At 41.8% G+C, this 14,981-nt stretch overlaps 1 protein-coding gene across 1 annotated transcript in view; it reads left to right on the forward strand.

Annotated features, from left to right (window-relative positions):
- Positions 1-14,981, forward strand: part of LOC310731639 (low-density lipoprotein receptor-related protein 1B-like) — a 192,181-nt gene that overhangs the window by 154,376 nt on the left and 22,824 nt on the right. Inside the window, 13 exon segments of the mRNA XM_083551296.1 lie at positions 65-187; positions 1,107-1,265; positions 1,267-1,289; positions 1,580-1,779; positions 3,196-3,384; positions 7,283-7,431; positions 7,600-7,693; positions 7,917-8,033; positions 8,959-9,078; positions 12,026-12,145; positions 12,881-12,997; positions 13,677-13,783; positions 13,945-14,092. Coding sequence (XP_083407422.1) covers positions 65-187; positions 1,107-1,265; positions 1,267-1,289; positions 1,580-1,779; positions 3,196-3,384; positions 7,283-7,431; positions 7,600-7,693; positions 7,917-8,033; positions 8,959-9,078; positions 12,026-12,145; positions 12,881-12,997; positions 13,677-13,783; positions 13,945-14,092 — 1,666 coding nt within the window.

Below are 14,981 nucleotides of genomic sequence, written 5' to 3' on the forward strand. Positions count from 1 at the left end.
CTCTCTCTCTCTTTTTCTCTCTCTCTCTCTCTCTCTCTCTCTCTCTCTCTCTATCTCTCTGCAGGGTCTCAGTAACATTCTCTCGTTGGATTTTGACTACAGAAGGGATTTGATGTTTTGGATTGACAGCAGTCGGCCGAATGGGCGCAGGATCAACAGGATGCGTATAAATGGGAGTGATCTCAAGGTGTGTGTGTGTGTGTGTGTGTGTGTGTGTGTGTGTGTGTGTGTGTGTGTGTGTGTGTGTATGTGAATAAGCTCAGCCTCCTTGTCTTTAGTCTGCTGTATAGTGTAGTTGTGGTGTATTTGTGTTGTGTGTAAAAGAAACTGATGTGTGACGTGAAGGTCTGAGAGAAAATAGTTGCAAATGTGTTACATCAGATAAAGTGAATTTTATAAATCGCCTGTGGGATATGAAGCAGTTTGAGTAGGATCACAGGGTGGTGAGCATCGAGGTGGAACATCTCAAGCTGTGTGAGGAAACAGTCCAACTGAATATACACTAAAGAAGAGCGTAATTAAAGTGACAAAGCTTTCCGCACCACCATAAACTCCTCACTACATCACCATAAACTCCTTACTATAAACTCCTCACTACATCACCATAAACTCCTCACTGCATCACCATAAACTCCTCACTGCATCACCATAAACTCCTCACTACATCACCATAAACTCCTCACTACATCACCATAAACTTCACACTGCATCACCATAAACTTCACACTGCATAACTATAAACTCCTCACTGCATCACTATAAACTCCTCACTGCATTACCATAAACTCCTCACTGCATTACCATAAACTCCTCACTGCATCACCATAAATTTCACACTGCATCACCATAAACTCCTCACTACATCACCATAAACTCCTCACTACATCACCATAAACTCCTCACTGCATCACCATAAACTCCTCACTACTCTCACTACATTATATAGCTCCTCCAACTGCATTATAACTAACCCCTTCCCATTACATCAACCAAACATATAAACTCCTCCCACTTTTCCAGGTGCTCCACACCTTTCTGGGTGCTGGTTTTGGGTTTATATAAAACATCAGTTATATTAAGAATGAATGAGTTTGTTTGTTTCCCAGGTGATCCACAGAACCTCGGTGCCGAACGCCCTGGCAGTCGACTGGATTGGAAAAAACCTGTACTGGTGCGATGCTGAGAGAAAAACAGTGGAGGTAGCGAAGGCTAATGGACTTTACCCCACCATCCTGTTGAGCTCTGGCCTGCAGAACCCTTCTTCTCCTCACACTGGATCCTTTAACTGGGTAATAAATGGAAATAGAAATTAGTTTACACCCCCTGGATTTATGTGATGAAACCAAATTGAATCATGTCAGATCTCTTTTAATTTTCAACCCCAAATAAAGATCAGGTGAGTTTATTTGTTTTACCAGAATAATCTGGGAGTGCGAGTGAGCGGGAGGTAGTGGGAGGGAGTGGGAGCAAATGGGAGGTAGTGTGAGCGAGTGGGAATCAGGGTCAGGACGTGGTTGGAGCGTGAACTCTGCAGGACACTTGAGTCAAGACCCCTGGTGTGTTTTATTTTTTCTTACAGCTACGTGTTTTGGATCGACTGCTGCGAGCATGCGCACATTGGCCGGATGGGAATGGACGGCAGTCATCCTCGAGTGATCGTCGATACCGAAACACACGCTCCATCTGCACTCACCATCGACTACGTCAACAGCAGGATCTACTGGGCGGATGGCAGCCGCATCCTGTTTTCTGACATTAACGGATCGAAGACACGCCGAGGTTCGTAATTCTTGTCAGATCTTTGTTTTGTCATCAGCAGGGGTATAAAAATTAGACAAGCATACTACACACACATAAACAAACGCACACACACACACACACACACACACACACACACACACCACACACACACACACACACACACACACACAAAAGCAGTAAACTAGATGGAGACCTAAATACATATATAGACAGGTTGACGGACGAGATCAGACAGGAGTCTCCGTGGACTATGATGTTTGTGGATGATATTGTGATTTGTGGTGAGAGTAGGGAGCAGGAGGAGAAGATCCTGGAGAGGTGGAGGTACACGCTGGAGAGAAGGGGAATGAAAGTCAGTAGGAGTAAGACAGAGTACATGTGTGTGTGAATGAGAGGGAGGGCAGTGGAGGGGTGCGGGTGCAGGAAGAAGAGGTGGAGAAGGTGGATGAGTTCAGGTATCTGGGGTCAACAGTGCAAAGTAATGGAGAGTGTGTTAGAGAAGTGAAGAAAAGAGTGCAGGCAGGGTGGAGTGGGTGGAGAAGAGTGATAGCAGGAGTGATTTGTGATAGAAGAGTATCTGTGAGAGTGAAAGGGAAAGTTTATAGGACTGTGGTGAGACCTGAGATGTGTATGGATTAGAGACAGTGGTGTTGAGTAAAAGACAGGAGGTGGAGCTGGAGGTAGCAGAGCTGAAGATGTTGAGATGTTTGTTGGGTGTGATTGAGATGGTTGGGGACATGTGCAGAGGAGGGACATGGGGTATATCAGTAGAGAAAGCTTAGGATGAAGCCACCAGGAAGGAGGAAAAGTGGAAGACCAAGGAGGAGGTGTATGGATGTGTGAGGTGAGGGAAGACAAGCAGGTAGATAGTTTGAAAGAGGCAGATGTAGAGGACAGGGGGGTATGGAGGACATATGATCGCTGTGGAGACCCCTAATTTGAGCAGTCGAAAGAAGAAGAAAACAGCATAGTACTAAAATCAGAGTTCTAGAAACCTGCTATAATGCATTTTCAATAACAATGAATGTATCTATAAATTACTAAAAATGACATACTAGCCTGCTTTAATGAATAAGTGTAATAATTATCAGGTTGCTGTTAATAAATTAACTCAACTTAATAAACTCAACAATGAACTCAGAAGGGTGAATTTGTTTTTTATATATCAAATTATACCTTTAAATAGCACAAAAATTATTTCCTTAACTGTGAGCAGGTGAACTTATCCATTTTATGATCTATATATGATACTAAGGACTAAGGGGGGGGGGGATAGGAAATAGAGAAGTGTGTGTGTGTGTGTGTGTGTGTGTGTGTTTGTGTGTGTGTTTGTGTTTGTGTGTGTATGGGCACATGTCCATCCCCGGGTTCTGCTGAGTGAGCTGGCAGTGTTACAGCTTGGCCACTAATTGATTCTGTTTCATCTCGTTAAAGTGCTTAACGAGGACACTGGTGAAGTGATGAGTCTCACCCTGTTTGAGGATTTTCTGTACTGGAGCAATCAGAAGAGGAGAACCCTTAATCGAGCTCATAAAACCTCGGGAGAGATGCGCATGGAACTACTCAGCTCCTGGCAAACCATCCGCGACATCAAAATTTATCATCCACTACGCCAGCCAGACGGTGAAAACACTCTGGGGGGGGTTCATTTACATGCACACACACACACACACACACACACACACACACACACACACACACACACACACACACAAAATCAATATATTTACATATATATATATATATTTTGTCTGATTTTTAATTAATTTATTTGCAAATTATGGTGAAAAAATAAGTATTTGGTTAATAACAAAAGTTTATCTCAATACTTTGTTATATTCCATTTGTTGTCAACGACAGAGATCAAACGTTTTCTTTGAGTCTTCACCACAAGGTTTTTACACACTGTTGCTGGTAGTTTGGTCCATTCCTCCATGCAGATCTCCTCTAAAGCAGTGATGTTTTGGGGATGTCGCTGGGCAACACGGATTTTCAACTTCCTCCAAAGATGTTTTATGGGGTTGAGATCTGGAGACTGGCTAGGCCACTCCAGGACCTTGAAATGGTTCTTATGGAGCCACTCCTTGGTTGCCCGGGCGGTGTGTTTGGGATCACTGTCATGCTGAAAGACCCAGCCACGTTTCATCTTCCATGCCCTTGCTGATGGAAGGAGGTATTCACTCAAAATCTCACGATACATGGCCCCATTCATTCTTTCCTTTACATGGATCAGTCGTCCTGGGTTCTTTGCAGAAAAACAGCCCCAAAGCATGATGTTTCCACCTCCATGCTTCACATTAGGTATGGTGTTCTTTGGATGCAACTCAGCATTCTTTCTCCTTCAAACACAACAAGTTGAGTTTTTACCAAGAAGTTCTATTTTGGTTTTATCTGACCATATAACATTCTCCCAATCCTCTTTTTAAAAATCCATATGACCATATGACATTCTCCCAATCCTCTTCTAGATTTTTTTGTTTTTGACCTAATACTTATTTTCCACCATAATTTGCAAATAAATTCTTTAAAAATCAGATAATGTGATTTCTGGATTTTTTTTCTCATTTTGTATCTCAGAGTTGAAGTGTATCGATGATGAAAATTACAGGCCTCTCTCATCTTTTTAAGTGGGAGAACCTGCACAATTGGTGGCTGACCAAATACTTTTTTTTCCCATTGTATTTATGTATGTATGTGTATGTGTGTGTGTGTGTGTGTGTGTGTGTATACAGTGAGGAAAATAAGTATTTGAACACGCTGCTATTTTGCAAGTTCTCCCATTTAGAAATCATGGAGGGGTCTGAAATTGTCATCGTAGGTGCATGTCCACTGTGAGGGACATAATCTAAAAAAAAAATCCAGAAATTACAATATATAATTTTTAAACTGTTTATTTGTTTGATACAGCTGCAAATAAGTATTTGAACACCTGTCTGTCAGCTAGAATTCTGACCCTCAAAGACCTGTTAGTCTGCCTTTAAAATGTCCACCTCCACTACATTTATTATCCTAAATTAGATGCACCTGTTTGAGGTCGTTAGCTGCATAAAGACACCTGTCCACCCCATACAATCAGTAAGAATCCAACTACTAACATGGCCAAGACCAAAGAGCTGTCCAAAGACACTAGAGACAAAATTGTACACCTCCACAAGGCTGGAAAGGGCTACGGGGAAATTGCCAAGGAGCTTGGTGAAAAAAGGTCCACTGTTGGAGCAATCGTTAGAAAATGGAAGAAGCTAAACATGACTGTCAATCTCCCTCGGACTGGGGCTCCATGCAAGATCTCACCTCGTGGGGTCTCAATGATTCTAAGGAAGGTGAGAAATCAGCCCAGAACTACACGGGAGGAGCTGGTCAATGACCTGAAAAGAGCTGGGACCACCGTTTCCAAGGTTACTGTTGGTAATACACTAAGACGTCATGGTTTGAAATCATGCATGGCACGGAAGGTTCCTCTGCTTAAACCAGCACATGTCCAGGCACGTCTTAAGTTTGCCAATGACCATTTGGATGATCCAGAGGAGTCATGGGAGAAAGTCATGTGGTCAGATGAGACCAAAATAGAACTTTTGGGTCATAATTCCACTAAACGTGTTTGGAGGAAGAAGAATGATGAGTACCATTCCAAGTACACCATCCCTACTGTGAAGCATGGGGGTGGTAGCATCATGCTTTGGGGGTGTTTTTCTTCACATGGGACAGGGCGACTGCACTGTATTAAGGAGAGGATGACCGGGGCCATGTATTGCGAGATTTTGGGGAACAACCTTCTTCCCTCAGTTAGAGCATTGAAGATGGGTCGAGGCTGGGTCTTCCAACATGACAATGACCTGAAGCACACAGCCAGGATAACCAAGGAGTGGCTCTGTAAGAAGCATATCAAGGTTTTGGTGTGGCCTAGCCAGTCTCCAGACCTAAACCCAATAGAGAATCTTTGGAGGGAGCTGAAACTCCGTGTTTCTCAGCGACAGGCCAGAAACCTGACTGATCTAGAGAAGATCTGTGTGGAGGAGTGGGCCAGAATTCCTCCTGCAGTGTGTGCAAACCTGGTGAAAAACTACAGGAAACGTTTGACCTCTGTAATTGCAAACATAGGCTCCTGTACCAAATATTAACATTGACTTTCTCAGGTGTTCAAATACTTATTTGCAGCTGTATCATACAAATAAATAGTTTAAAAATCATACATTGTGATTTCTAGATTTTTTTTTTTAGATTATGTCTCTCACAGTGGACATGCACCTACGAGGACAATTTCAGACCCCTCCATGATTTCTAAGTGGGAGAACTTGCAAAATAGCAGCGTGTTCAAATACTTATTTTCCTCACTGTATATACAGTATATATATATATATATATATATATATATATATATATATATATATATATATATATATATATATATATATATATATGTATGTGTGCATCTAGATATAAATATACACACCTTAGGGGGTAACGGTGCACGTATTCATGGTGAACTGTTTCAGTACAGGGCTTTCAGATTGGTGCACACATGAACTAAATGCAATTCTTTTTATGTTTGGAAAATAGTTACAGTCTGAGTTTCCTCAGGAATGTATTAAGTGGTGGACCGTGAGTTTGTTTAATCTCTGCCTCGAACTTTGAGCGCAGTGTCACTGGTATTTTCTTTATTATTCTTATTATTAAACTTCTAAATATACACAACCCCGCCAGTGGTATAAAAAGAAACTTTAGTCACTGTGGCCACTCGCTTCCTTCTGTACAAACCATTTATAGTCTGTTTGGTTTTGTTTCAAAATCACTGCCACTTCCGTTTTTATGACAGTCAAGCGATATGGATTTATTTATCATTTTATGTCCAGCTTCAGGAATTTCTCTTAAAAGGAGAAAATCCTGACAATTCTGCATATCGAGGAAGTGAATGTATGAAGGATAGAAAGAATGAACACATTTGTTAAAGTTTGCTGAAATAAATAAAACAGAAAATATCGTCAGAAATTAAATATTAAATGTAAAACACACACTTTAATACACATTTGTATTACCAAAGTGAGGTCTAACAAATGTAAATTATTTAATGAAAATGTAATATATTTTTATATATATTTACTCTTATTTAATCCACTCAATTGTGCCACTTTAATCAATATAATAAACAAGTTTTGCATTTTATTTATTTTATTTTATTTTTTAGATATTTAATTTTTATAAACTATTATATTATTTAAAGTATTATTAAACCAAGCAGGCATTTTATTTCAAATTGTTTTGAAAATGTAAACTGTTGTTCACAAATGTTAATAATAATAATAAACTGCGTAATAAAAAAATAAAAAAAAGTTTCTGCACTCAGATGAAACCGAACCGTGAATGTTGGGTTCCGTTACACCTCTAATATATATATATATTGATCATCACAAACCGATTGATAAACCCATTTAAATAAGAAACAACTCTATTTGTTGAAACTAATTATCTTTGGTGTGTGTGTGTGTGTGTGTGTGTGTGTGTGTGTGTGTGTGTGTGTGTGTAGTCGTGAAGCATCAGTGTCAGGTGAATAACGGAGGTTGCAGTCACCTGTGTCTATTGTCACCAAGCGGAGCCTACAGGTGTGCATGCCCCACCCACTTTTACCTGGCCAATGACAGCAAGACCTGCCTTTCTAACTGCACCTCAAGCCAGGTGACATGTTTTAGTGTATTAACCCTTTTACACCATGTTAGACTTCCTGCAGCACACATTCAGCTCCCATAACAAACACAGCATATTATTATTACTTAACTTGTGTGTGTGTGTGTGTGTGTATGTGTGTGTGTGTGTGTGTGTGTGGGTGGGTGGGTGGGTGGGTAGTTCCGTTGTGGTACAGACGAGTGTATTCCGTTCTGGTGGAAGTGTGACACGGTCGATGACTGTGGTGACGGTTCGGATGAACCTGCAGACTGTCGTAAGTATCGCCAATAACACACTCCACATCGATCTGTAACACACTCCATATTTCACATTGTTGTGTTTTAATCCAAAATAATCAACTATAAAATAAAGTGAATTTACAGTAAAAAGAAAGGATTCATTTACATTGCAATGTCTTGTCCTTTATTTGTCCTTCATTTGTCTGTCTGAATTTTTCTCTTTATCGTTGTTTTCCTCATTCCTCGTCTCCTCCACAGCCGAGTTTAAATGCCAGCCGGGTCGGTTCCAGTGTGGCTCGGGTCTCTGCGCTCTTCCTCCTTTCATCTGTGATGGAGAGAATGACTGCGGAGACAACTCAGATGAAGAGAACTGTGGTGAGACTGGGAGAGAGGAACACACTGAGGAACAATCCTGAGGGGGGCGGAGGGGACATGTCTTCCAGACAACCCCCCCCCCCCCCCCCCCCCATCAGAGGGTTGTCTCCCCCCCCCCCCCCCCCCCAAAAAAAAAAAATATCTTAAAAATATGGCACTCTCTATTGTAAACAATGTATGTATGTATACCTAAATAACTGTGTAAATACAAAAAAACCCGCATTTAGAAACAGTTGAGTTCCCCCTCTCCTTCCTCACAGTGGTTTGACCCACTGCCTGCTTTCCCAGTTAATCTCACCTTCTCTACACACACACGAGTCAGGTGTGTGTTCATCTCACCTTCTCTACACACACACGAGTCAGGTGTGTGTCTGCGACTCAATTAATGTTCAACTCCATTAATGAGGGGATTTTATTCACTTTAAATAAAGCGATTCTCCTTAATGTAGTTGATGCAGACTCATTCATAAATGAGTTGCGGCAAAAATGCTGATTAATGATGTAATTCTTCATAAATCTGCTCTATTAGCGATTAAAATATCACTTATCTAGTGAACGTTAGCTTGTGTACAATAGCTTGTAGCATAGTGCACTGCCACTAACACACCAAAGCCGTTTCCCATGCAGTGTTTTATTTGGGATGAATTGGTATAATATTAATTTAACATTAACACACAATTAGCATATTGTTTATCTGTGCATTTACTAAATGAGCACTGTGCTACTTTTATATTTATTGTCCCCCCTACTGTTAAATTAAATTTACGCCCATGGAGGAACACACTGACAAACAAAAACAAACTAAAGACTATATCCAAAAGAGTCCAAATGTGTCTCTCTCTCTCTCTCTCTCTCTCTCTCTCTCTCTCTCTCTCTCTCTCTCTCTCTCTCTCTCTCTCTCTCTCTCTCTCTCTCTCTTTTGCAGAATCGTATATCTGTCTATCAGGACAGTTTAAATGCACTGGGACTCATAAGTGTATCCCAGTGAACCTGCGCTGTAACGGACAGAACGACTGCGGTGATGAAGAGGACGAACAAGACTGCCGTGAGTGTTTCACACACTTTACACACATTACATACACACACCCTTACTTGCTTTAATTCAATTTAATTCAATTCATTTTTATTTGTTTTGCGCTTTTAACAATGAACATTGTCTCAAAGCAGCTTTACACGGATAATGTGGTGATTAAATGTAAATATGTTCTTTGTAAGTAAGTTTGTCCCTGATGAGCAACTGTGGCAAGGAAAAACTCCCCGAGATGGCATAAGGAAGATACATTGAGAGGAACCAGACTCAAGAGGGAACCCATCCTCATCTGGGTTACACCGAATGTTCATTTGAAGCAGATATACAATGTTGCGGGGTTCAGTGATGATGATCAGAAGCGAACTGTATTCCTGAGTCAGTGTAGGAGACTGTTGACATTAACTACAGTCCAATCCATCCTCAAAGCTCCCGTTCTACTCCGGATTTACATGGAACCACCCAAGGTGTTGTTGAGAGACCGTCCCAAGCTGCACAGAAGTGTGAAGATCCACGGAGGGGAGAGGGGCAGGAACAGTGGTCACTGGAGCCTCAGGAGCATGTTTAACTCAACCGAGAGAGAGAGAGAGAGAGAGAAGGATATGGATTATTAAGTGTACCTATTGTTGTATGAGAGTTAATGTCACTGTGCAGTTTGGACTCCGGCAAGACTCGCTATGGCAGCATAACTAAAAGGGGGAACCAGAAGGTAACACAGACATGAGGATCTCTGGGATAAGAGACGACCCACCACACCACCATCAACAAACCTGAGTGAACGTGTGAATGTGAGGGGACGACAACATACAAATATCCCAGTTCACCAAACACTCCATATCCATGCTCCCTCCAGATGTGTGTACCTAAGAAAAATCTACTGATAAAAGGTTTGACTAAATAACTAAGTTTTCAACCTCGACTTTAACACTGAGACTGTGTCTGAATCCCGAACACTGGTTGGAAGGTTGTTCCATAACTGTGGGGTTTATAAGAGAAACATCTGCCCCCTGCTGGAGCCTTCATTATTTGAGGAACCAACAGATAGCCTGCACCTTTTGATCTAAGTAGGCGTGGAGGAGGCACACACTACATACACACACCCTTACCCGCTTTACACACTTTCCACACACTACATACACACACCCTTACCCGCTTTACACACTTTACACACACTACATACACACACCCTTACCCGCTTTACACACTTTACACACACTACATACACACACCCTTACCCGCTTTACACAGTTTACACACACTACATACACACACTCGTACCACTTTCCACACACTACATTCACACACCAGTACATGCTTTACACACTTTACACACACTACATACACACACCCTTACCCGCTTTACACACTTTACACACACTACATACACACACTCGTACCACTTTCCACACACTACATACACACACTAGTACATGCTTTACACACTTTACACACACTACATACACACACCCTTACCCGCTTTACACACTTTACACACACTACATACACACACCCTTACCCGCTTTACACAGTTTACACACACTACATACACACACTCGTACCACTTTCCACACACTACATACACACACCAGTACATGCTTTACACACTTTACACACACTACATACACACACCCTTACCCGCTTTACACACTTTACACACACTACATACACACACCCTTACCCGCTTTACACAGTTTACACACACTACATACACACACTCGTACCACTTTCCACACACTACATACACACACCAGTACATGCTTTACACACTTTACACACACTACATACACACACCCTTACCCGCTTTACACACTTTACACACACTACATACACACACTCGTACCACTTTCCACACACTACATACACACACCAGTACATGCTTTACACACTTTACACACACTACATACACACACCCTTACCCGCTTTACACACTTTACACACACTACATACACACACCCTTACCCGCTTTACACAGTTTACACACACTACATACACACACCCTTACCCGCTTTACACACTTTACACACACTACATACACACACTCGTACCACTTTCCACACACTACATACACACACCAGTACATGCTTTACACACTTTACACACACTACATACACACACCCTTACCCGCTTTACACACTTTACACACACTACATACACACACCCTTACCCGCTTTACACAGTTTACACACACTACATACACACACCCTTACCCGCTTTACACACTTTACACACACTACATACACACACCCTTACCCGCTTTACACACTTTACACACACTACATACACACACTCGTACCACTTTCCACACACTACATACACACACCAGTACATGCTTTACACACTTTACACACACTACATACACACACCCTTACCCGCTTTACACACTTTACACACACTACATACACACACTCGTACCACTTTCCACACACTACATACACACACCAGTACATGCTTTACACACTTTACACACACTACATACACACACCCTTACCCGCTTTACACACTTTACACACACTACATACACACACTCGTGCCACTTTACACACCCACGGAAATTCCGCTTTTTTAAAACGCCAAAGTGAATTAATTTGAAAATTACGTTTTCACGTCACAGTGTGGACTGTGTGTGAAAATGGAGGCTTTTAAAAAAATTGACGTGTATCTAGTCACTGTTGCATCTTTTCAAAGAACCGGAAAGTAAATAAACGTGAGGCGGGAATGACGCGGGGTTAAGCCTCTTAAGTTTTGCTCACGCTCAGTACAGGGACAGGAACGTTTCCAGACGTTTCAGAAGGGATAAGCAAATATTGGAAAACGATTGAAAACGAAAGTGTGTGCACGGTGCTTTTAGGCGTTTTAAAATTCACCCAGATTCACGTAGACAGTAGATAGATAGAGTTAGTGTGTGTGTGTGTGTGTGTGTGTGTGTGTGTGTGTGTGTGTGTGTGTGTGTGTGTGTGTGTTACAGCTGAAAACACATGCTCCTCCGCCGATTTCCAGTGTAAGACCACCATGCACTGTATTTCCAAGCTGTGGGTGTGTGACGAGGACCCAGACTGTGCAGACGGATCTGACGAGGCAGACTGTGGTAAGCCACGCCCACTTCATCTGAATTTGTTTCAGAATTTCTAATTGGTCAGAAGGAGGTCAGCAGCTCTAAAGGTAGTGCATGTTTATATTAAGGTGGAAGTGGTTAAGGCTCTGGGTTACTGATCAGAAGGTTGTGGGTTCAAGCCCTGGTATCACCGGGCTGGCATTTTTGGGGCCCATGAGCAAGGCCCTTAACCCTAAGTGGTCAGGGGTGATGTATCATGGTTGGCTCTGCACTCTGACTTCAGCTTTTAAAATCTCTGGTATATGTATAGAAAGAGTTTCACTGTGCTCTAAAGTACAACTGACACTTTTTGACTGATCTGATACATCCAGTGTGAGAGCTTTTTTTCACACATCCAGTGTGAGTTTTTTTCTCATATTAAAGAGAGTATCATGGAGGTCCTGTTGAAAGAAACATCTTTACTGTGTAAATATGCCTGAGTGAGGTGTGATTTTACTCCTGCATGATAAACGTTCTGACACTGGAACACTGCAGTTCCGCACAGAAACCGATCACTTCCAAGAGAGTGATAATGCATTACTCAGGTCCACGTATATAAATGGATTTAGACTCCCTCTGCTACTGAACACTGGAAATGAGGGTGTGTGTGTGTGTGTGTGTGTGTGTGTGTGTGTGTGTGTGTGTGTGTGTGTGTGTGTGTGTGTGTGTGTGTGTGTGTGTGTGTGTGTGTGTGTGTGTGTGTGTGTGTGTGTGTGTGATTTGGTTTAGATGAGAAGACATGTGGACCACACGAGTTTCGCTGTAGGAATAATAACTGCATCCCTGATCACTGGAGGTGTGACGGCCAGAGTGACTGTGGAGACAATTCAGACGAGGAGAACTGCAGTGTGTACCTTCATCTTCATCATCTCAATCCTCATCATCATCAGCATCATAAGCTTTAGCATCATCAGCATCAACACAAATTTACTTATCATCCTTATCTTTATCACCAATACCACTCTCTTCATCTTCATCATTCTCAATCCCACTCTTAATACTAAAACCGCCAAAAAGTGACACTTCCTGGTATTCACACTCCCGGCATGTTGTCTTTATGCGACCAAATATGGCCACACCCACTACAGCAAGTGCTTATGTGAAGTGCAGGACATAATGAAGGGGGGGTGTGGCTGTGAGTGCTCACTAGTAGGTCACACAACCATCACAGGCTTCATAGGTCTGAAGTAACATGTGGAGCAGAGTTTAGAGATTATTGTAAAATGGTAGAGCTCACGTCTCTCTGATCTCTGTCTCTCTCTCAGATGAGCTTTGTGATGCTTTTAAGAAAATTGTGTGGAACAGTCAAGTTGGAATCACATGCTAACCTGAAACTCAGGAGTGTAACTCGACCTGCTTCTCCTGATGACTGATTTGCAGAATAATAGTCAAGAGCACTGATTTCAGATTCGGGTCATGTGTTTTATCAAGTCTTTATTAGACACAACACAACCATGACACTAACTCTGCCCCTAAACAGAAATGTGTGTGTGTGTGTGTGTGTGTGTGTGTGTTTGCCTCTCAGAGCCTGTGACCTGCAGCTTGAAGGACTTTGTGTGTGCTAACGGAGAGTGTGTATCCGCACGATTCCGCTGTGATGGAGACTCTGACTGCACTGACAACTCTGACGAGGTGTGAAAGCTGGCGTGTGATTGGCTGGACTTCGAATGTGTTCCGGCACCTGATTGGTTAATATAAAATGTTGATTTGTGGTTAATATTTGTACTGTTATTTCATGTTGGTGTGTGTGTGTGTGTGTGTGTGTGTGTGTGTGTGTGTGTGTGTGTGTGTAGAGGGGCTGTGAGAACCACTGTGCTGATGCTCAGTATCAGTGTGAGAATCGGTTGTGTATCTCTGATAAGTGGGTGTGTGATGGACAGGAAGACTGTAAGAATGGAGAAGATGAACTCAACTGCAAACCGGCAAACACGGCCATGACTGGTACACACACACACACACACACACACACACACACACACACACACACACACAGACACACACACAGTCATTATAACTTATAAGGGTTATAAGGAGTAACAATATAAAAGCTGTAACTCCTACCTGTTTAAAGTTTCTATTAAAACGTATGTAAAGTGTGTTTTCCTGTTATAAACACACTCTTATTCAGTGTGTACAGAGACGTTAGGGTTAGCTTGGAAAGATTTAGCAGAGGTCCATAGTATTACCGTTAGCTTGCGTCACTAATTTAATCTTAGTATGAAGTTAAATCAATCAGTATTATTAGGGATGTGCATCTCCATAAATGAGGCCGTTCCAGTGATATGATACTTTACAGATACACATGAAGCAGCTTCAATTGCGAAACGAGGCGATTCGCCTCTCTTACGATGCAGTGAGATTTAATTTTCATTCTATTTAACACAATACCATTAAAACAAATACGATACTCTGCAGTTCAATAAAGAACATAAAGTTCACTTTTATTACTTTGGTACACACAGACAGCAAGTTCTTTTAGATGTTCTTTTCATATTCACGTAGCAGCAGTGGTGCTGAGAAAACGCACTCGAGACACAGTTTAGTGACGAGAAATCAAACTACATAAAAAAATCCTGCCCACTTTCTAAATAATAAAAATGCAGCGCATTTAATAATAACCATATAGAATTATAGGTTTTTTTTTTACCCCATATATGTCAACTTGTATCATACAATGCACACTTTTTAAATTGATAACTAACTGATGAGAATCTCCAAATCCCTGGTATATAGTGTAGGATCCACTCCTGAGCACACACAAGACACACGATGGACTCATCACCTGCTAGTCTGAACTGAATGAGAAGCAAAGAAAGGACAAAGGTTTCCC

Source organism: Silurus aristotelis (genome assembly GCF_946808225.1).
Source record: "Silurus aristotelis genome assembly, chromosome: 9".
In the NCBI taxonomy this organism is placed as follows: Eukaryota; Metazoa; Chordata; class Actinopteri; order Siluriformes; family Siluridae; genus Silurus; species Silurus aristotelis.